General features: G+C 46.6%; 2 protein-coding genes across 3 annotated transcripts; one reads left to right on the plus strand and one right to left on the minus strand.

Moving 5' to 3' along the window:
• Positions 1–16,750: 16,750 nt before the first annotated feature.
• LOC120697090 (post-GPI attachment to proteins factor 3-like) lies at positions 16,751–20,327 on the minus strand. Of its 2 annotated transcripts, none has more exons than XM_039980227.1 (5): positions 19,997–20,327; positions 18,192–18,453; positions 17,901–18,100; positions 17,622–17,809; positions 16,751–17,328 (listed from the first exon to the last, which is right to left on the minus strand). In XM_039980227.1, the coding sequence occupies exons 1-5, from the start codon at positions 20,098–20,100 to the stop codon at positions 17,057–17,059; spliced, it is 1,026 nt and encodes a 341-aa protein (XP_039836161.1). In that variant the 5' UTR covers positions 20,101–20,327; the 3' UTR covers positions 16,751–17,056. The 2 variants fall into 2 exon arrangements, with proteins under 2 accessions (XP_039836161.1, XP_039836160.1); XM_039980226.1 differs by having other exon boundaries at positions 16,751–17,343; positions 19,997–20,265.
• A 1,204-nt stretch (positions 20,328–21,531) lies between these two features.
• Positions 21,532–22,528, plus strand: LOC120700525. Its single transcript, XM_039984784.1, has 3 exons — positions 21,532–22,022; positions 22,095–22,395; positions 22,494–22,528. Exons 1-3 carry the CDS (start codon positions 21,591–21,593, stop codon positions 22,526–22,528), a joined length of 768 nt encoding a protein of 255 aa, XP_039840718.1. The 5' UTR covers positions 21,532–21,590.
• The last annotated feature ends 667 nt before the right edge of the window (positions 22,529–23,195 follow it).

A 23,195-nucleotide genomic window follows, 5' to 3' on the forward strand; every position in this document is an offset into this window, starting at 1 on the left:
GCCCGTCACCTCCTCGCCCGCAGCGAGGCCCTAGACGCCGTCGACGCCCGTTCCTCCGCAATCCCGAGACCGACGCCCGTGCCTCCACAACTTGGCGTCTTCAACCGCCGTCTGCCAACTTGGTTTTGTGGCGCAAACCAAGAAACCCGCCATCCACTGGTGCTTACGCCCTCGATCCAGGAGTGGACACCACAGCTGCCACCCGGCCCAAGCTCCGGTCCCGGCTGCCCTTCCCCGCCGTCCACCGCACGGTCCATCGGCCACAGCACCTCCACTGTAGCTCTCCGTCGACACTCGACGCCCGTGTACCTGTAACCAAAGACCAAGCACATGATCACACCGCACAGTTGACAATTCACTCATCACAGCCAGGAGAAGGTACTCAACATTCCTCAATCTCCCCCTTGATGAGTGCATTGTCAACACACCACAAACGAAACAAAAACGAACTAAGAGAGAAGCAAAAACCGAGAAAAACAAGGAAGAAGGAGAACTTGAACAAGTGACAAAAGCTCGAAAGAAGCAAGAACAAGTCACTTGACCAAGCAAAGATCGATTCCCTAAGACAAGGACAACGGCTCGATGCAATCGATCAAACACAAGCATGACTCCTCAAGAATAGAGGCAGGGCTCGACACAGTCATGCCAGAAGCGGAGGAAAAATACAGGAAAACTAGGAGACAAACACGGCCGAAACTCCCCTGAAACTCCCCCTAAAATGCATTCCCCCTCACCAGTGCAACTCTCACCACATGTATGCACTCTCAAAGCCCTGTGCACAACAAGTTTTTGGTTCTCTCAAAAATCAAACAATTCTCCCCTTGTTCTATACTAAACTTCTCCCCCTTGTTGGCACATGCACACATCAAGGCTAAACAGACCTAAAACTCCCCCTGAAACTGAGACCCCCCCTGAAAATATGCTATGCAATGCAGGAGGTGTAAGTGAAAGCATTCAGGGATACAAGGATATGAGCAACATCTAGTCACAAGCATGTGTGCATCCATAAACAAGACCTGCATCTAACTCAACAGGGTATATCAAATCAGTCTAGAACTAAGCAAGTTCAGTTTAGGAGAAATAAAAGCATCACCCATGTGTAGCGAAAATGGCCTCTCATGACATATTTCAATATAATGTTTTGGTGATTGATATAGACAACACAACACTTGGACTAATATGAGTGTTAAGATGACCATTCTCAGGCTTTTAGGTTCAAGTGATGACAAAGAGAAGATAGGCGTAGCTAGGCCCGAAGGGCCGCCCCTACGGGGGTTCCGCTCTTTGGTCCAAGGGACAAGGATTGAGGCATTTTGCTATCATTAGTTAAACCGACGTAGGGCAAAATGAACTCACCGGTGCAATCACAGAGAAGGTCTGCGGGCTAGGGTTTTACACCGGATTAACCGACGCTAAAGAAATTGCATACGTCGGTGCATTGACAGATGAAGACAGAGGAAATTCTATACACCGGTTAAACCGACGTTTATATTACATTCACCGGTTGATTACGTCGGTCGATTGAAGTAGCCGTTGAAGTATAACGGATAGTTGGAAAATGCACTCACCGGTTAAACCGGTGATGACAAAAATAGGAGCATCGGTTTAACCGATGATAGCAGTTTTTGTCAGCCTTTTTCCAATGGCTAGTTTGGGGTGTGTGGGCTATATATATGCCACCCCACGGCTCATTTGATAAGGCTGGAGACCATACAAGTATACAAGAGTCAAAGATCATCTCCAACCATCTTAGAGCTTCATTGTACATCATATAGGCTTAAGCACACTTGTGAGAGTGCTTAGTGCTTGTTTAGACTTAGTTCTTGAGAGAACTAGCTTGAGAGAAAGTCTTGCTGCGGCAAGCAACTTGTGTACTCGTCGTGTGATCCTCCGACTTGGTGTGGAGCGGCAACGACACTTTGTGCGGGGAAGGAGACCCCTCTTGGTGAGAAGCTCCAATAGTGAAGACGGTGCCGTGGTGACACTTCGAGAGAGACGGTGGCGGTGGCCTTGTCTTAGTGACTTGGAGTCACTTAGCCTTTGCTTGCCGGGAGCCTTGGTGGCGAACGCAAGATGGTGATCAAGCGAAGAGACTCGACATCACACTTGTTCGTGTTGGACAAGTGGCCGTGGACGTAGGGAGGGACTTGGTGTCCTAACCGAACCACGTTAAATCGTGTGTCTTGGTGTCTTCACGGGAGTTTGCATATCCTCTCCCTTACCTCTTTACTTACCGTATTACGTTTCCGCATTTACTCTATCTTGTGTACCTTTACTTTCCTAATTAGTTTGATTAGGATTGGCTATAGGTTGCAAGTCTTTTAGGGGTAAGTAGAGAGTAGCATAGATAAACCTTAGTCATAACTAGCATGTGTAGGACGTGTTAGGTTTATCTTATGCTAGTAGTTTGAGCCCTAGGCTAAAAAGCGATTAGCGACCCTATTCACCCCCTCCCCCTCTAGGGTCGGACACCCCGGTGATCCTTACACCATGATCTAGCACTAACAAGTAGGGAATGAAAATCAGTGCTAATCAAACTCATACAGGTGAGCCAAAAACAGTCAAGGCATGTTGCAAACATTGATTATGCAATCAAATTATATCAAGCAATTATTAATGCCAGGGGTTGAAAGCTTGTCATGCTTTACTTAGCAACGAGGCCAAGCCTATGCCAAAGGCAATCAGAACCTTAAAACACTCATTTCAGTCATGCACAGTCTTGCCCGGGTTCTCACAAGTGCAAGGTGAGACGTCCCGAAAGCTCGATCAGTGCGACAAGCAATCCCACCTAGATCTTTTCATTTCATTTCAAGCACAATTCAAACAATTTTATTAATTTTAGATCATGTCAAATATGAATTGCTGAACCAGGATGAATTGCAACAAGTTAAGTATCAAGAAGCTACACTAGCATGAATAAGATAGCAAAGCATATCAACACGCCCTAACATGCTAGTAGCCAAGACAGGGTGACCATGTTTTCAGATTTTCAAAACAAAACTAGCTATACTCAGAGGATGTAATATACATAGAAAACAAGCTGAACATGATCACGTTTATAAACTCACACTAGCAAGCACCAGGAGGTCATAGCAATGTATACAAGAATGCTAGTGCAAGTGATGCGATGCAAAATGCAGAAATGTACAATGCATATGCACAAACCAACTACCAAACTTAGAAAATGAAGAGAAGAGAAAATAAGACCTACAAAGCTAACCAAAGAAAAGCTAGCAACTAAAAGGGGTAACAAACCCCAAGCTCCCCTCGCAAGCAAGCAAAAGTCTCAAGCTCAAGTGGTTTGGTAAGGATATCTGCGGTTTGGCTCTCGGATGGTACATGGATCATGTTTATGTGGCCTCTCTCAGGGTTATCTCGCAGGAAGTGGAACCTGATGTCTATGTGTTTGGTTCTGGAGTGGAGCACTGGGTTCCTTGCAATGCAAATGAAAGACATGTTGTCTACAAAGATGGGAACCCTACCAAAACTCAACCCATAATCCTGCAAGGATTGTTTCATCCAAAGAATCTGAGAGCAGCAGCTAGCAGCGGCAACGTATTCGGCTTCTGTGGAAGAGAGCGCTACACTAGCTTGCTTGCGAGAGGACCACGAAACCAGCGATGTACCGAGAAAGTGACAAGTGCTAGAAGTCGACTTGCGATCCAACCGGCACCCACCAAAATCGGCATCCGAGAAACCAACTAAAGCAAGAGATGAATTCGTACAATACCAAAGACCGAACTCAGGAGTGAACTTGAGGTACCTGAAGATGTGTTTCACCACTTGCTTGTGGGAGGTACATGGTGAAGCCTGATACCGCGCACATAGGCCGACCCCGAACTGAATGTCCGGCCGGGTCGCCGTCAGGTACAGGTGGGAGCCTATCATGCTCCTGTACTCCTTCTGGTCCACCTCCTCATCATCCAAATTCTCATCAAGCGTCGTCGATGTGCTGATCGGAGTCGGCTGAGGAGACAAGCCACTCATGTCGAACTTCCGCAGCAAGTCCTTGGTGTACTTGGCTTGATGAACGAACGTGCCCTGAGGAGTTTGCTTGATCTGCAGTCCGAGGAAGAACTGCAGCTCACCCATCATGATCATCTCGAACTCCCTGGACATCTGCTCAGAAAACTTGGAAACAAGAGCGTGAGAAGAGCCACCAAAGATGATACCATCCACGTAAATCTGAACCAACAAAAAGTCAGAGCCAGAGCGCATGAGGAACAAGGTTTTATCAACACATCCCATTGTAAAACTTTGAGCAAGCAAGAAATTTTTAAGCCTATCGTACCAAGCTCTAGGCGCCTGTTTCAAACCGTAAAGAGCTTTCTGAAGTTTGTAAACTCGGTTTGGAAACTTGGGATTTTCAAAACCAGGGGGTTGTTTCACATAAACTTCCTCTTCAATAAAACCATTTAAGAAGTCGGATTTCACATCCATTTGGAAAACTTTAAAACCCTTGGAAGCAGCAAATGCAAGAAAAATTCGAATCGCTTCTAAGCGTGCTACCGGGGCAAAAGTTTCATCGTAATCTACCCCTTTCTTTTGACAAAACCCCTGGACTACAAGTCGAGCCTTGTTCCGCACTACCAACCCATCTTCACCTTGCTTATTCTTAAAAACCCACTTGGTTTCAATGGGGTTACAAGCAGGAGGAGGCTCAACCAAAACCCAAACCTGATTCCTTTCAAAATTTTCGAGTTCCTCATGTATGGCATTGACCCAATTGGAGTCAGAAAGTGTGTGTCCAACATCTTTGGGCTCAAAAGAGGCAATAAACGCCGAATGTGCAAAGCCAGCGATACATGTTACCTTAGACCTTGTGACTCGCTCGTTGAGGTCACCTAGCATCTGTTGAGGTGGATGACGACGCTGAATGTCTCGCGGTGCTTCCCTTGTCGAAGTCGCCTCCTCCTCAACCAAAACTAGTGTCTCCTCAGGTGCAGCTGGTGAAGGCTGAGTCACCTGCTCGATCATTTCCCAGGAAGTGGATGTAGTCGGGTCGGGGCCGTCATCATCGTCCGAGCTCGTGGCGGAGGCGGCTGGGTCCACAGCACACGTGGTATCCTCAGCATCACCCTCCGCAGCTTCTTCCTCCTCATCTTCAAAGATGGGGGTGCCGAGCTTATCATCTCCTGCAACATCAAAGACAGAAGAACTGCACGGTGCAGTCTCGTCGAAAGTGACTTCACAAGTCTCTCTGACGATGTTAGTATCAATAATCAGCACACGGTAAGCTCTAGAGTGAGAAGCATAACCGATAAAAATATTGTCAGACGATCGAGACTCAAACTTATCAAGATTTCCTTCCTTCAGCACAAAACACCGGCAACCGAAAACTCTGAGATGGTCAACACGGGACTGGCGTCCAAATCGCAGCTCATAAGAGGTCTTGTGCATGAAAGCACGCAAGAAAATACGATTGGACAAATAACAAGCGGTGTTAACCGCCTCAGCCCAGTACTTTCTAGGAGTCCTATGCTCATCGAGCATCGTCCTAGCCATCTCAACCAGCGTTCGATTCTTTCGCTCTACAACCCCATTCTGCTGTGGTGTGTAGGGGGAAGAATATTGGTGTTCAAGACCTTGATCACTGCGAAAGGTGTCAAAACGAGCATTTTTGAATTTTGTGCCATTGTCACTTCGAATCGCTCTCATGGCATGGGGTAGCTCGTTTTTCAACCTCAAGATCAAGTCTCGAACAAATTCGAAAGCCTCATCCTTAGTTCTCATGAAAAAGACCCAAAAATAGCGAGAAAAGTCATCCACGATCACAAGAACGTACCACTTTCCACCAACCGACATCACCCGAGAAGGACTAACTGTGTCCATGTGTAGCAACTCTCCAGGGTGAGTGGTCATCACTTGATTAATCGGCGGATGAGAGGTGGCAACCATCTTCCCGTAGCGACACGGGTGGCAAACAAGATCCTTCTCAAACTTCAATTTGGGCAATCCTCGGATCAGGCCAAGTGGGCTAAGTCTCGACAGCAAGTCAAAACTCAAATGTCCAAGTCTCCTATGCCACTTCCACAAATCGGAAGAAGGACCATCCAACAAGCAACAAGGAGGACCAAGAGAAGTTCCAGAGAAATCAACTAAGAAAACCAAATTGCTAGGTAAAATCCGACAAACCAAATCTCCTCTAGAATCTAAGACACGAGAACAATCCTCCTTGAAGCAAACTTCAAACCCCTCATCAAGAAGTTGCGAAACAGAGAGCAAATTGAACCCAAGGTTTGAAACCAAAGCAACTTCTCTCAGGGTAAAGCGATCGGAAACACGAACAACGCCAATTCCACATACCTTTCCTCTTCTATTGTCCCCGAACACAATGTACTCCTTTGAGCGCATCGGGGTGAGGCTGGAGAACCACTTGTCATTCCCGGTCATATGGTGCAAACAACCGGAGTCCATGATCCACCTGTTCTCCAAGCCTCCAGCCTCTGAATCACTCTCGGATCCAGGAGAAGAGTCGTTGTGTGTCGGTGTAGCATGTCCATCTGGAGACGCACGAGCACCATTGGCCTCACCCGCCATGGTGCAGAAACTCTTGCGCCGACCGGCCGCCAAGCAAAGGCCGATGAAGCCGGTGGCTTCCTTGTCCCGCTTCTTCTTCTTCTTGTCATCGTCATCGGAGGTCGATGAAGAAGAGCAGTCGGTGTCGAAGCTCTTGTCAAGGTCGCTGAGCTGCGCCAAGAAAGCCTTCTCCCGCTTCTTGGCCTTGTACTGGAAGCGCTTCTTGATCGATTTCTTGTCGAAGCGCCCTCCCTTGTCCCGGTCATGGCTGCGATGCTTGTGGCGCCGACGCTCCTTGTTGGAGCCTCCCTTGTCGCGGTAGCGGTAGTGGTAGTAGTTGAAGTTGTTGTTCTGGCCACCGCCGGACTTCTTGGGGCAGTCGGTGACGAAGTGGTTCGGATCGCCGCAGTGGTAGCACCCGGGGTTCTTTCGCCTCTGCCTGTTGTGGTAGATACGCTAGAACTTGCTGATGAGGAGGCACAAGTCGTCGTCGCCCAGCGTCTCCAACTGCTCATCTGTAACAGAAGGCAAAGAGGCAAGAGAAAAGCCAAGAGCAGAGTTAGCGTTAGAGCTCGATCCACCTGGGCCAGTCACAAGAGCGATGCTCTTGGAAGGAGGGGCACCATTGAGCTTGGCTCATGTCTGGTTATCCACCTCAGTGGCCTTGAGCTTGCTGAAGAGCTCATTCACGGTCAGAGTCTCATAGCCTGCAGATTCGATGATCGTGTTCACCTTGAGATCCCACACAGAGCGGTCAAGTGCGTAGAGCAACTTGAGAGCCTTCTCATGCTTTGTGTAGTCAAGGGCATCAGCAGATCTGTTAGCACTGACTTTGTTCACAATCGCCAATTCTCTCAGCCAGCCCCTGTGTGAAGTTCTCATATTCACGCCGGTGAGTCTCGAAAAGTTTAGCCTTAACCTGAGGTGTGCCCTCGTGGTAGTTCTCAAGGCACGTCCAAACTTTGTGGGCTTCCTGAAAACCCTGGACGCGTGAGAACTCCGCACGAGAAATGCCAATGAACAAGGCATTGACAGCCTTGGCGTTAGCCTCGTGCTCGGTCACTTGAAGAGGAGTGGCCCGAACAGCAAGCACCTCGTATGCCTGATTCTTGATTATATCCCAAACCTCGGCTCCCAAGCTCTGCAAGAAGGCCCGCATGCGAACCTTCCAGTAACCATAGTCCTCGCCGGTAAACACAAGGATTTTACCAAGACTTGTCATGGTCGCCAAAGGGTTTTCGAACTGGTTAGGGTAATGAAAACCTTAACCAAGCTCTGATACCAATTGAGGGACCGAAAAGGCGATCAGAAGGGGGTGAATGGGAGCCGATTGAAATTTTTCTCAACTCGGAAATACGACTTAATATCCTAAGTATGCACCCAACCCTAACGTCCTAGGTGAAGTACGGAGTAGCCATAGAGAAGCTACACCGACACAAAAACAACCTTCGGAAAAGCGAGACAAAATGCGGAATCAAAAACGCAAAAGCAGCGATAGAGAATGCACATTATAACTCACCGGTTGATCCGACGTACGGATTTGAACAACGTCGGTTCAACCGATGAGACAGAGCCGGCAGCAGAGAAAAGTGAGCACCGGTTGATCCGACGTAGAGAGTAACAAAGCGTCGGTTCAACCGGTGATACTACACCGGATGATCCGACAAAATCGTTCACGGGCGCCGGTGTAGTTGTCCAGAGGAACACCAAAACGAGATGTGCTGAGCACCGGTTAAACCGATGAAAACAAAACCCTAGCGTCGGTGCAGTTGTCCAGAGAGACTGCAAAACAAATCGCACTAAGCACAGGTTGAACCGACGTTGATAAACTTCTATACGCCGGTGCAACGAGCGAAATAGCACGCAGGGATCGCTGGTGAAGCTTCACCGGTTGAACCGATGCATGTGGAACTAATGCACCGGTGCAACCAAGCAGAAAGGCCAAAAACCCTAAAAGCCAAAACTTCTACTCACCGGTTGATCCGACGATCTTGATCTCAAGCGTCGGTTCAACCGGCGATAACGAAAAACCCAGCCCGAGCAGAACTGGTGTTTCACAGCCCGCGACCTTTGGAAAACTTGACGATTGGAGGATCAAAACAAGTCCAAAGGGGCTCAAATTTTGCAGGCACGATCACAAAGATCTTGTGAACATACCCACCAAAGAAATCGACGAATCACTCCATGGTTTGGGAGGAATCGAGGAATTCCCGAGCAAGAACGGGGTTTTCCTAGAATGTGAAAAGCTTCGATTTGAAGGGACTCGTGATTCCGCGGGTTTTAGCACTAGGCTAGATGGATTAGAATCACTTCAAAGAGTCATGTGATCATCAAGAAACAACCCCTCATCTCGTGCACAAGAATCGACACGGGAAAATCGAATTTCAACCAAACAAGGCACAAGATGTATGAAATTGAAACGAATTCAAAAGCCCCGAGGGCACAAGGAGGAGAGGGCCTCCTTTCCCGATCAATTTCATACAAGAGTCTCAAAAACCATAGCCCTAAAATCCTAATCCTAGAGAAGTAGGAAGGAAGGGGGAGGAGGAGGATGAGACGCCAGGGGGAGGGGCGGCTCGTCTGGGCGCTAGGCAGAGAGGGGGGGAGAGAGAGTGGGTGAGTAGATATTTATGCCCACTAACTCTAGAACTAAAAGACTGAACTACCCCTAAACTTAACTAGACACTAGAAAGCCCGTAGTGGCAAAACCGGAAAGAGATACAAGGACTCATCCGACGGCCAAGGTTTTTTCTTCGAGTCGAAGTCTTCTCTGCGATGCCGCCATGGGGATGAAGATCCGGTCCGTGGTTTTAGAGGGGCCGCGAAACCCGGGTCGGTGGCCGGTTTTGAGAAAACCACCAAAACTCCACGCGCGGGAAGATTTCCGCCTCCACGCCGTGGCCCTGGACGCCGTTCCCGCCTCGGTCTTCTGACGGCCCTAGACGCCGCCCGACGCCCGTCACCTCCTCGCCCGCAGCGAGGCCCTAGACGCCGTCGACGCCCGTTCCTCCGCCAGTCCCGAGACCGACGCCCGTGCCTCCACGACTTGGCGTCTTCAACCGCCGTCTGCCGACTTGGTTTTGTTGCGCAAACCATGAAACCCGCCATCCACCGGTGCTTGCGCTCTCGATCTAGGAGTGGACACCACAGCTGCCGCCCAGCCCAAGCTCCGGTCCCGGCTGCCCTTCCCCGCCGTCCACCGCACGGTCCATCGGCCACAGCACCTCCACGGTAGCTCTCCATCGACACTCGACGCCCGTGTACCTGCAACCAAAGATTGCACACGATCACACCGCACAGTTGACAATTCACTCATCAAAGCCAGGAGAAGGTACTCAACATTCCTCACTTTGGTTTTCCTGCCTCTGATTTGTTTGTAGACGCGGGTTCTGCCACACGCATGCACTAATCATCATTTCTGTTTATACCTCGGATTTAATATATAATTGTACCTCTTCCTCCATTTTGTTTCGATGCACCTCCTTTTTCACGTGGGGATTAAGAGGCAAGGAAAAAGAAGTTTTTGCAAGTTTATGTCAGATATTTCAGTAATTCAGCTCCACCAAATTGACCCGAGACAAATCAAATATGCATGTTTTGTGCATTGTAAAAGCCCACCCCCGAATCATCAGATCAGACGATGCATGAGTGGCCGCAAACCGTTTTGGGAACACTATGAGTGGAACCAAAGGTGGTGGTTCACTACTTAGAACCGTTTCACTTTGTATTCAGTGCGGCACTATAAGATGCAAGAGGAAAATTCAATCTAAGAGGGCGTTCCATGCTTTTCTGGTGTATATATCGTCATTCCACTACGAAATGGAGCACATTTTTATGGGTGCCACCTTCGTTAAAAAAGAAAAGAAAAGAAGATAAGATAAGAGAAAGAAAAGATTCATGGTGTGACAAGAGTCTGAAGTCCAGATCGTTTTCCACCACTGGCCAAGTAAAAAAAAATGCGTCTGGGCGGTTACAAACCTTCTAAACGAGAGTTTTGAACATTATGGTTGCGGATCAATTGAATCGCACCTTATATACAGAGGCTGCAGTGTATTCACCACGGTTGGTCAACTTTCAGCCTGACGGTGTGAGTTGTATGACAATTGCATTCCCATAGAGGCGTAAGTTATTTGCAGATGCACAACTGTGAGATTTACCTACCAAAGAGATACAGGTCAAATCCAAATATTATGCTGCGCTCTTGCAAATTTCCCCAAATATAGAATGCAGAGTCCTCCTTGTTCAGACTTCGTTGAAAAGCCACTTGTGAGATAGACTGCCATGTTACACAGGGTCCATGAAACTAAATGGAATGGGTTAGAAAAAAGTACGAAGAAAATGGCTACATACTTCCAAATTTCAAGAAGGTTTATATTCAAATGATTAGCTAGACTAGACTGCTACATATAAATACAATTAGCATGTCGTATACGGAGCTTATCATGCCAAATAAGCTCACCGTTAAATTAAGTGTTTCCAAGCATGCATATCAAATAAACAAAAGCGCCAGATAGCATCTAGATCTTACCTGTAAGGCTGTAACATATAGTACTCTTGGACACAGACACACAGTACAGCTCATTAGAGATGGCTACGTACACCTACACAGAGGAGAATATTTGTTTCAGGCCAAGGAACTATCTCTACCAATTTTGAAACAATATTTATTTTATATACCGGATTAAACAACATTAGAGATGGCTACACCTTCACGTGAGAAGCATGCAATTTTTAACATATGTATAATCACTTCACACTTGATCAGTATCAGTCCATATGTTATATGCCGGTATGCTCACTTAATTTGAAACAAATAAAAAGATAGTCCTGGTTTATTTCACACACCGGATTAAATTGTTTTTTAAATGGTTGGGTTCGTGTGCTAGTTGCTGCTCGCGTGTTTCTGAATTTATTTCAGAAATAAATAGTGTTATTATTTCAATAGCAGACGACATGCTTGTAACAATCCGATTTTTAAAATTCAAATCAAAATACGAATTCACCAAAGATTAATGAAATTTAGCCAAATTTGAACCTTACACGTGGCCCCCACCTGTCAATCTCTCACCCTCTCTTCTCCCTGTTGAGCACAGCGCACGGTATGGCGCTCGGATTTCTCCCGAAGCCGTGCGTGGCCGTTGAGGAGGGTCGCCGCATTGCTCGGTCGTCGAACGTCGTCAAGTCGTCCACGACGTCTTCCCGAGCTCGCCACCTGCCTTCACTCTCGCTCGCACTCCCGTTCCTCTTCTTCTCCTTCCTCGGTCCGCCATGAACGGCGCTTGAAGCTGTTCGCGCTCACCGGCCCAATTCGCGAGCTCCTCTCCATAGATTCCAAATCCACTTCGCCCGAAGCTCCTCCACCTCTCTAGTGTCCTTCCCAACCCCTCCGAACCTAGCCCCAAGCCATATCTCGCCGGGAATCGGAGATTTTCCGGCCGTCAGCCATTAAAGTCGCCCGAGCTCCACCTCAACGTCGAACTCCCACCTCCGGTCCCCGTTTTCTTCGCCCAGCAGCTCAAATCGACTCTAGGTGAGGCACTAATGCTCGTGCTCTCCGTGTTCCTGCACGTTCACGAGGTTTCCGCGCTCGTTCCACGCCATGCCGCCGCCGACCGAGGTGCTTGCCGCCGCCGTACGCCGCGAGAAGCGCTTGTGTCACCCCGTGCCACGCTAGCACGCGCACCGAAGCCGCCTGCTATCGCTGTTGCTCGCCTCGCGCCGCGCCGCCGCCGCCTGGCTCCGCTTCGGTCGGAACGCGGCCGTGCCGTCGCCGCTCCCCTGCTCTGGCGCCGCCGCCGTCGCGCAGCCGCGTCGCCACCACCGCCCTGCCCCATCCCCACACTGCGCCAGCGCCGCGGGCCCAGGCGCGCGAGCCAGAGGCCCCGCCGCCGCGCTGCTTGCCACCGGCCGCCGCCGCCGCCGCGGGCCTCTCCTCCCCTGTTTCACGCCGCCGCTAGGGCGCCACCGTCACGGACCCTCGCTGCTGCCTAGGGTCGCGCGCAAGTGCGGGCCCCACCGAGCTGCTGCTGCCGTGCCGCCGCACGGGCCACTGCCGGCCTCCGCCGCTGCGGGCCCTGCGCCTAGCGCGCCGCCGCACGCCGCGGCGTGCGTGGCCGAGCAGAGCAAGCCGCCCCTCCCACTGACCAGTGGGGCCCACTGGTCAGGGGGGATTTGGTGGGGTTCTTTTATTTTGTGTTTAATTTCAGCTGTAGATTGTAAAATCCATATAAAATCAAAGAAAAATGTGAAAAATATGAAATAAATTTTGTTAGATTTGTTAGAGTAAGATCTATGGAGGAAAAATATACATACTGGTAAAATAACCTTTTTACCCCTGCAAAAATTTAAATTGTGTTTAGTCTTGCTTAATTAGTTTCTATAGATCTGTTAATCTAAAAATTGTGAAATTTTTGCAGTAGCTCACTTTAAACATGAGTGATCCACCGTAAAATTTTCATATTCATAGGACCTAGTTTAGTATATGAATATAAAATGTATCCAAACTTAGATATAAGAATAGGAATAATAATACTTTTACATGTAAAATTTTATACAAGTTATGAGAGACAAGTAATAATATCTTTGCTAGTCATGTTTTGTTTTATAGTAAATCATGCTCTAATTTATAATTTGGCCCTCTAATTGTTTCTAGCACTTCGGGTTTAAGTTAATTATCACCATACCTGCGTCATTTTATGTAAATTGTTAATTTGTGTAACATTTATCTTTTAATTGCAAATGCATGTTGGCATTTACTCATTGTCTCATATGCATACATATAGAATCCGCGACCGAGGAACTAGTGTACGAGGTGATCGCGGAGCCGCAGGAGCAGACGGAGCAAGCCCTATTGGAGTTTCGTGGCGACCCGGCCCAAGGCCCAGAGGACACTAGCACTGAGCAGCAGCCCGAAGGAAAGCCCCGGTGCACATCCTTTTATTTCAAAACTATGACACCTATATTTATGTTTCTATTAATTGTGCATTAGGTTCAGGAATTATTTGAAACCCTAGTTGCATGATCCCTAGGTCTCCTCGAGTTATACTAGTATGTAGAGGACGATAGAAATGCTATGCTTAATAGAACTCGGTAGAAGACGAGTGATTTCGGATCACTCATGAGATATAGGGTATTTAGTTATTTTGAATATATGGAATATTGAATTAGGTGAGAAAGGAAAAGAATTTGGAGACCGGGCGGGGAAAAGTTAGCCACGTCTGTGTCGGTTAAGGACCGTTCGTTGTCTGGCCCTGTGATTGAGTTTGAACAGTACTAATCGCATACCGGGAGTAGGAGGTAGTTGAAACCGGTAAGCCGAGTACTGCTTTGCTTCGAAAGTACAGGAACCCGCACCCAACTCCCGGGGCGAGTCGAGTAGTCGCGGAGAATTGGGATGCATATATTTACTTTTGGTGGTCTCACGTTGAGCTCGGCTGACCATATGTCGTTGGGCTGGTTCCTGTAGTTCGAGGCGGGGAGGGGAAATGTTGGTACGTGGGGTCCGACGGGGCTTTTGCGTGCCGTGTTGGTTAGGTCCACCTTGCAAGGTTAAATCGGATCGATTCGCCGTTAGTCGCTCTCGGATATGAGCGCCTTGATCGCAGCACCACATCGTAGTAATGAGATAGAGTATTAATGTATATGTTAAAGGAAATGTTGAGATTACTAATTGATCTTCTATTATGTTTGTTTTAGAAAGGGTTCTGCAAATGACTAGAGGATATTAATTTATATAGAATGTGAGCTAAAATATTGAAAGCAAGGACTCACTCTTAAATGCTTTTCCGCAAAACAACCCACATCGAAAAAGCCGTGCATGTCTAGATAGTGGGCTATGTATACCCATAAGCCGGGTAAGTCTTGCGGAGTATTAGTATACTCAGGGTTGTGGCTCGAACTATTTCAGGTCAGAATGAGGTAGACTTCTGCCCTTGTTGTGCCAAGTTCATCCGGCTTGACGCGGGTGGTTGGGAGGTGGCCGGACCAGATGCTTAGTCATTGCTAGTTACCAAATCACACACCCGTGGCTGAGTGTGTGATTCGATACTGCGCTTCATGTATTATAGACGTCAGGTTTCCTATATCGGACTTTGTTTTAAAATAAAGTTGCTCTTGTATATTATTTATGTAATTAAACCAGGTTGGTAGAACTTAATGTACTCTACTCGTATTGTAGTTGTATTTATATGTACTCGATGCGAGTACGTTTGTACTGCCTGTGCTTACCTTCGCGTGAGACTACTGGTGTTTGTTTCGATCAGAAGGTCCGTTCCGAAAGAGCTGCCAAATTAAACCGTTAAGCCAAATGTGTCTGATGCGTTCAAATGATGGTCATTTAGCTTCATTTTGAGTTTTAATTTGGTGGTTCTGTCACAATGCTCGTATAGTGAGAGGGGTAGAGTATGTGTGCATGCGGGTTGTGAGTGTGTATGTGTTTAAAAATATTTTAAAATTTGATGCAAATGGTTATAAAGATAAATAATATTGTATTGAACATGTGGTGAGCGCAACTGGGAAGGAGTCAGTGTGACTAGATAGCACATGCATTGTCCTATTGGTTAGCTCAGGTGACTTTGACAGCACAAAAGCCTAAGGAATTTTCCGGAGTTGCTTCCTTAAGTGCCTTGGTAATATCTTTTATAATAGAACCCTTTTTGGAGTTGCATATGTGTGTCCCTTGTAAGTGAAAAGATTGTAGAAAATCGTATATCTTCATGATAAAGCATTGATACACTTCGTAGAGTCATGCACGGCATTTAGTTCAACCGTTTTCTCAACCCGCTGTTACCTTATTATGCTTTTGATTCACCTTTTTTTAAGAAAAAACACATTATAGATACACTCTATAATGTTACGACCGGACGTCAGGACGCATGATTAGATACCCTATCTCCATGAATATCTTTATTAAAAGACGCTTGGCAGATTTACAGATTGACGAATTGATGAGATCACCTATTTGGTATTTAATGAGTCTAATGAGCTGAAATTTAGATGATGTCAATTAGAAGAAAAAAAACAAAAACTTCTACCATGTAAGGTTTCGAACCAAAACATCATTCTACACTTTAGTTGTGAACAGTTACGGATAACTATGATGGTTTGATAGGCAAGCAGGATAAATTAAGCAGCACTACACAGGAGCTGGCACATACACGAAAGGGACTCGAGCCTGAAGCTGGAATTAGCTTGCAGATTTGTCCCCTGATCACTTCATTTTGACCTTGCAACGTCCTAGTACAGAATTGTGATAATGACCAGCTGTTGACATCCTTTACTATATCGATCTGAATTCATGGTAGCAAAATATCTACTACTGCTAACAAGTTTTATGCCAAATTGGTAGCAAAATATGGGGTCTCTTCAAGCACTTTATTTTCCTTCAGGCTTGCAGGTTGTAGTTGTTTATTGCTTGAGAAAAGACAAGCCAAGGCCACGGCAGAAGATTGTTCTTCTGAGTGCCAGAATGATCGGAGTTTGCTTTCATCAGGATCGCGATGTCGTCTGATGTCAGGGACACTAGCATTTAAATGAGATTAGCACTAAACACCTGCGACAAGACAACGCAAATTGGACCTATCTGTGATTTCCAGATTACTGCCTTTCGCTGTCTCGAGTTGAACTTGATTAGTGAGAGAGGGTGGCTAACTGAATACTGGAAGAGGAAAAAAAATTGTGTTACACTTGTTCATGAATATCCCTAAAGTTATCACCTTTCACTTGCAACTGAATACCTGTACTGAGCTTTGAAGTGTATTGATTCCATATTTACTTCCCACAGAACTTCCGAGAAAATTTGCATGATATTCACAGTAAACTACTCGGTAAATGTCTCCGAGTACTCAGTGACATAAATGACTCAAAACACTTTCTAAAAGTTTCAAGTAGTGAAACTTTCTTGCCACCATCCCCATTCGTGCCTCCGACCAGACATGCTCCTAGTGCGCATGCTGGATGTCCCCATTCTTTTTTGCAAGATCTAACCGAAAGCGACTAGGAGCTCGAAATGTTGGCACTGTAGACTGTACACTTACGTTTCAAACCGAAACATTGAATTTCATGATGGCAATAAATTTGTCATTGCCAGTTTTGCAAAATCAGACTGAACACCGTTTGTGTGTTTCCCCTGTGCAACCGTTGTAAGATCATGAGGATGATCTTACAACGGTTGCACAGGGGAAACACACAAACGGTGTTCAGTCTGATTTTGCAAAACTGGCAATGACAAAAATAATCTTGTAAGCCCCATCAGATAAAAAAAGATAAGATGCGAATTCAACCACAGAATTTTCGTTCAGCAATCAACAGACAGATCACAAGGGCCTGATATGTGCCCGAAGGAAGATGATGAGCTTGTGGACCAAAATTGTGAGAGCATGAACATGAATCCCTTTTCAGATTGGTGACAGCAGCATCAAGGGTCCAAATATTCTGAAAGTTTGTGATGTCTGATAGCACAAGTGTCGCAATGTTTCTCAAGTGGGCCATGAATTCTGATCCTCCCAGATCCTATGTTAACAATCTGTAGTCCTTCTGCTTACTTTGCCTTCTTCATGAGAGTTGACGTTCGGAATTCGGCGTCATCCTTAATGAAGCTCCACCAGAGATATGTGAGTGGAATGGTGATTGCATGCCACAGTGAGTGAGCATCCGCATAGCCCATGTATGGAGGGAAGTCGTAGAGTTCAAGAAGCATAGCTAGTGCTCCTCCAAAAATAACTGTCCATAGCTTGAGTCGTGATGGATGTTGGGTTACACCAGCCCAAATTGCCCATGTCAGAAGTTGAACCACAGCCATCACTACACAAACTTTCATGTTCCATCCTGAATAAAAAATTCGTCAGATAGACGCAACCATTTTGTGCAAAGCAGAACTGGAGAAAATCATTACTAGTTCACAAATGACATCTTGTGATGGCTTTTATTAAGAAATATACATATGTAAATAAAAGAGGCATATATGGTTATTGTAATACAAAAGACTTGGCAAAATGACCAGCAGCAGATTGCTAAATGTGTTAAAAACAAGCAGTTGATATAAAAGTGAAATTGATATTTGCATAGGGCATCAAATATTTAGCAGCATGTGAAAGCAAATTTACCATAGTCAAGCTCATAGAAGTTAAGGTACAAGATGTGTGTTGTAACAAATGCCAGAATTGGGGCAGCAAACATCACCCTGGTAGCCTCATCTTTTACATTGAAAGTCCGTAGCAATGAAAGGATTAAAGAGTACCCAAGCAGGGCGACAGCTGAAGAGTAGTCCAATTTCTCAGTCAAGTCGATATCTCTACAGATTACAATGATGAAATTAGATGTCACAGATTACATTAGTATATTAAAGTTTCAGAATAAACCGAAGACTCTGAGAACCTTCATACCTAGTATGGAAGATAGAGCTCCAGAACCATGCATTAATTGATAAGATTGCATAGATATACCATAAGCTAGTATATTCATAGTGACTTCTCTTGGTCTGGGGTCTAAGAGGCAATTTGTAATTCACTAGAAGGAAAAATGAAAGCCAGCCAATGAAGTGCATAAATAGGTTCACAGCAGATAGTGCAGCTGAAAGAGGTTCCTGATGAAGGATGCCAGATTTATTTGAGATGCCGTCAAGAACTAAATGAAAAAAGTTATTTCACTCAGGATCACGTCAGCACAAGACGTACCTGGAACACCGAAATACGTAAGAACGGCCACTTTCCATGATATTTAACAGGGCTCAGGCCAAGAGATTGCCGTTCTCCTTCTCTCTGCATCATGCAGGAGTAGCAACAATCTGTCCAACAATTCAGTTGTTTCCACTGCATGTAAATTTCCTCCTGGTTGTACCAAGAACCTCCAACAGATGTGTCATTATCTTTGGACTGGAAGTGGCTGATGATATTCTCCCCAATGATCCCTGTAGTTTGACACTCCCTCTCACAGGTTCTGAAGGTTGATCAGCAGAATAAAGATTTCCATAAGCTCCTAAATGATAGTGAGCGGAAGTAATTTATCATACTCACAGTAACGGGTGATATGTCAGCATGACATCAACTAGTAGGGGCAAATAATGTGACATTTAAGTACGTATTTTATTAAGACAAATGTGAAGCCAAAACAACAAATAGCTTATTCAGCTGTGTTTTAAGAAATCAAATATGTGAAAAATTAAGAGAATCACTTTCAAACTTTAAGAATGATAATGGTACTAGCACATGCAAAATGAAAGGAGCCTACAATATACAAATACTGCAAACACAGGATATCACCATAAAAAGGCAAGAGGGATTTTAATACCTTTAAGCATATCTCACAATATACCCTTCCAGTACATATATCTACTTAAACATGAAATTTGGAGATTAAGAGCACAGAACACTGACAAAAGTTTGGCAAATGGCGTAGTTAGGCTGCTCTATTGTTTTAGTTTAACAAATGCATGGATTGAATTTCAAAGACAGCTTTATGTACCTTGTTTTTAGCCATCTAACAAAACTGTATTTGAGGCAATATGGTGGCAATGCTATCATTTCTGTTGGGAGATATACCTATAGTTTCAGAGTCAACACTAGCTATGCAGTAGCAGCTGTGGACTGTGGTTTACGAGAACCGGTGCCATTAAGGGTAATATAAGAGCTTTCATCCTAAGCATTAGTGTTTTTTTTAAAAAAATGATGTTGCTTAATTGTTCTGGATTAGATTCTACTTCCAGTTCTAGCTCTATCAAAAGACCTAACAATACTCTGTTTTCAGACTAAGAATAAAGAATTCTGTTAGTCCACCATCTACCACTCTGTCTCATTTCACATACCTCTTTCCCTTAGGTGGGACCTGAGGTTACAGGCATATGCTTGAATTGAGCCCCAAGCAACCCAAAAAATTTGGTCACGACCAGAACCAGCACGTGACCAAAATTTTGGTAATGAAGAGCTGTTTGGATTGTAAGAATGCCAATACTGCAAAAAGTCTTTTGTCTGACATGTGGGTCCCATATATCACTCTATTTTAGAGTAAAATTTAAGCAACTTTGGTCTCAATTTGCAGATTTATTAACAAGAATGTGATGGTTTCAACAGATTAAGATTCCAATACACAATTCAAGAGAGAGAGAGAAAAAAATGTTTGAAGCTTAGATAACCAAAAGATTTCAACGTCCATGCAACCAGAACCTTGTGTTGGCCCTGCTAGTTCTTGGAGGAGCCTTTCTCAGTTTGCTTATGTAGCCAACTAGCTACATGGGATTAGCCATCACCCGTGATTCAAACAGTAACACACCTGTACACAGGAGTCCAACCATGGTTACATAGCACAAGAACTTCTGCGACTAGCTGTGCTATGTCCAACCATGAACAATTTTTCTGCAGAAGAACTACTGAGATGGCACAGTATTTGCATCACGACTTACGCATAGAAAATAAGTCACGCGAAAATACATCGATGCTGCTGGAGACAAGTCGAGATTCAAGAACCACACAGGGATGCGCCTCACCTGTACCGCGGATCAATATCCCCGAGGCTGGCCTCGACGGAGCCGAGCACCAAACCAAGTGCAAGGAGGGAAGCCAACCGAACCGCCCAGGCGCTTCGACCCATGGCGGCGGATGCGCCCAGGTGGGATCCCGCAGCGACGCCCGTAGACAAGCCGGTCGCCGCCGGGATTGGGGAAAGGTGGCGCAGATCGTGGAGGGGGGAGACGGAGAGAGCCGCCCGGCGGACCGGTGGAAATGGAAGGCGGCTGCAGTGGTGGTGGAGATCGCCGGAGCTGGGGAAGACGGGGTTTCGGGCTACCGACCCGTTAAGACGTTAAGGAATGCAAGACGGGCCGGGCCGGGCCGGGCCGGTTCACGACCAGATTTGTTTGGGTGGGCTAATTTGGAAGCCCAATCGTGCAAGGGAGGCGAGACCGCGGAATTGCTGCAAATGTTAGCAGCCGCTCGGGCTACTGACAATCAAATCATCGCACAAGGCTTAATAATTATTTTTTTTATTTTAGAACAAAAATTTTTATTCTCAAATAATTTATTTGTATTACTAGAACAATTAAAAAATAATTCTGGAACAAAATAAATTTGTTCTAGAACAAATTTGACTATAAGCTAATTTATTGGCCTAGTTTAAGCCCAAAATTATAAAATATGTAGTGGGCGACAAGTCTGCTGGGGTCACCCCCGGAATTACTCACGAGGCCCTGACGTGACTAGAAAAGGAGGGGGATTGCTAATTATAATCACTCTGTTATTAATATAAAACTAGTTGAATGGAATTCTGAATCAATATTTCGTGTACAAATTCTTGAATTAATAAACCACATAAAAAATTGAATCATTAAAATGTTGATCAAGAAGTCAGTAGAAAATGTTGAGTCATGTAGAATATCTGAATTTGTGTCCTACTCTTTAGCGCCCGGTCGATCTTCTGCTATTCAGAGTCACTCTGTTCGGCTGGCTGTGGCTGGTGGCTGGTGCTGATTTGGTGTGAAAAAAAAACTATTGACTGGTTGTAGCCGAACAGAGTGAGTATCTTGGGCATGGTCGAAATAGTCATGGCCATATAAGACACGTTAAACTTAAACGTCTCTGAATCCTGCTAGTTTATTGCACTTCATCAGAAGATGGTGAAAGAAATTAAGCGTCTCTGAATCCTGCTAGTTTATAGAGTACACAGTTAGGACTTGAAAGGGGTGAAGTCAGGAATTTGTTTTTTTCATTATTAGAGGAGGGCCAACCATATTAATTTACATAAAAAATTATTCAAATTTCAAATTTATAATACAAAATTTGGAACGGCCAGCCCCCCCCCCCCCCCCCCCCCCCCCCCCCCCCCCGAGGTACAGCTCGACGCTCATGCCAGTACATCTCCACTTCACCTTGGAGTAGTCAACCTGCGGTCAACGGTCACAACTCACATCACCTGGCATTCGTTTTTACCGTCTCACTTCCAGCCATAGAAATCTAGAAACTGATGACCAGACCATGATGGTGGTGTTAAAGTGTGGTGACTAATAATGACTAGATAGACGCTGTCAAAAACTCCTCGTGAGGAGTTGTGGACTGTGAGTGCCATAGCTCTATCGGGCAGGAGGAATGGCGGCCAACGACGGAGAGCCAGCGCGAGAGGGAGGCGACCGGGCAGAGGTGGAGGAGGACGTCGACGACGAAGCCAGGTTCTTTACCCTAGAGCTCTCACTCACCGGCCACCGCGAGGAGGAGAAGGGTAAAATGGAGGATGGTAATAATAAAGGGATGACCGACGGTCGGGAACTTGTGGCCGCCGCGGAAGCAATTCATCGCCGGGAGCGGGTGGCTGCCGTGGAAGCTTTTCGCCGCCGGGATGCCGCGTCAGAGGCTTCGGGCATGGCAGCAGGGCCAGTGGCCAGGCTCCGCGCGCTCGTGCGCAAGCTGCGGAAGCCGAAGGCGGCGGCGCCGGGACACCCGTCCGGAGCCCGTGCAGCTGCGGCGGCGCTGGGGGCGGAGGGCAACCGCCAGTTCATGGCCGGCGCCGAGGCGCAGTCGGCGGCGGGCGCGGCCACCGGCGAGGAGCGGCGGACGTCGACGGAGGCGGCGCTGAAGTACCTGAACCTGAGCAAGGTGTCGCCGATCCTCGCGTGCCGCGGTGGCGTGGCCGACGGCGGGCCTAACGACGACGCCGCCGCCTCGCCGCCGCCGCACAGTCCCCAGGCGGCCGCGGTGCTGCCAGGTCGCAAGTCGCGAGCAGGCGAGAGCGAGGCCGGGCTGAGGCAGGCGTGCAGGCGGCGTCTGGGCATCGGCCGGTCCTCTGCGGCCGTGGCCGCCTTGGCGCCGGCGCGCCGCGACGACTCGCTGCTGCAGGCGCAGGAAGGCATCGCGAGCGCCATTGCGCACTGCAAGCTCTCCTTGTCACCTTCGAGAGGTACACCACGCCACTGACCTGCTACGTGTTGGTTTCGGACCCCTGGCCCACCACGCAGTGACACTGGGATTCTAACAATATACATTTTCTTTGAATAGGGTTCGAATCTGAAGTGATGCCTTTCCGTGGATGAACTGAACAGTCTGGAGAAGAAGAAGACGGGCGAGTGGTGACTGGCGATTGCGATGCTGAGTTATGTATGATCTCGATGAATTATTCGGAATTGTTTGAGGAGCTGATGTTGATGCAGTGATTTTTTACACTGTCAAATTCTTAGATTTTACCTTTACCTCAAAAAAAATTCTTAGATTTTACCAGCTCTTAATTCTTAGCTGTTAACTGATAAATTAATAATTCTGTGAATCCCCACGCGTTGCTGCGAGATTGGAGGAAACTGTTACTGTGGCTGAAAAAAGAAGCAATAAGTGTGGGAAGAAGCGGCCTCACACTCACTTGACTAAGGAGGCCCATATATATAACAAAAGCACAAGTGTGAGAAGAAGCGGCCCACGACAGAGGGCCATGCCCATGGGCCTCTTCCGCCGGTTTGCTGTTCTTACGCAAGTGTGGCAGCCACCTCAAAAAAAAAACTGCCAACCAAAAAGAGAGAAAAAAAGGAAAAAAGAAGTCCAAGACAGGGAATGTTAGAGGTCACGTATGTAACTAGCAGTCGAAGTATCACAGAAAAAAAAGCCGGACACGTGGCCCTGGAAGAAACCATAAGCAAAAGAATTGTATTTTCCAAACCGTATATCGAAATCAAAATCCCCAATTTTATCATTGTGTTTCTCACTATGAAA

This window comes from Panicum virgatum, chromosome 3K, assembly GCF_016808335.1.
Source record: "Panicum virgatum strain AP13 chromosome 3K, P.virgatum_v5, whole genome shotgun sequence".
Taxonomy (NCBI): Eukaryota; Viridiplantae; Streptophyta; class Magnoliopsida; order Poales; family Poaceae; genus Panicum; species Panicum virgatum.

Bases quoted from the DNA above. Each gene is read 5' to 3' on its own strand.
- LOC120697090 (XM_039980226.1), bottom strand. From the start codon at position 20,100: ATGGGTCGAAGCGCCTGGGCGGTTCGGTTGGCTTCCCTCCTTGCACTT. The intron at 18,454-19,996 runs GTGAGGCGCATC...ATCAACCTTCAG, and splicing joins GATATTGATCCGCGGTACAG to AACCTGTGAGAGGGAGTGTC. The intron at 17,810-17,900 runs GTATGAAGGTTC...TGTAATCTGTAG, and splicing joins AGCTCTATCTTCCATACTAG to AGATATCGACTTGACTGAGA.
- LOC120700525 (XM_039984784.1), top strand. From the start codon at position 21,591: ATGGCGGCCAACGACGGAGAGCCAGCGCGAGAGGGAGGCGACCGGGCA. The intron at 22,023-22,094 runs GCGGGCGCGGCC...AACCTGAGCAAG, and splicing joins GCGCCGAGGCGCAGTCGGCG to GTGTCGCCGATCCTCGCGTG. The intron at 22,396-22,493 runs GTACACCACGCC...TTCTTTGAATAG, and splicing joins CTCCTTGTCACCTTCGAGAG to GGTTCGAATCTGAAGTGATG.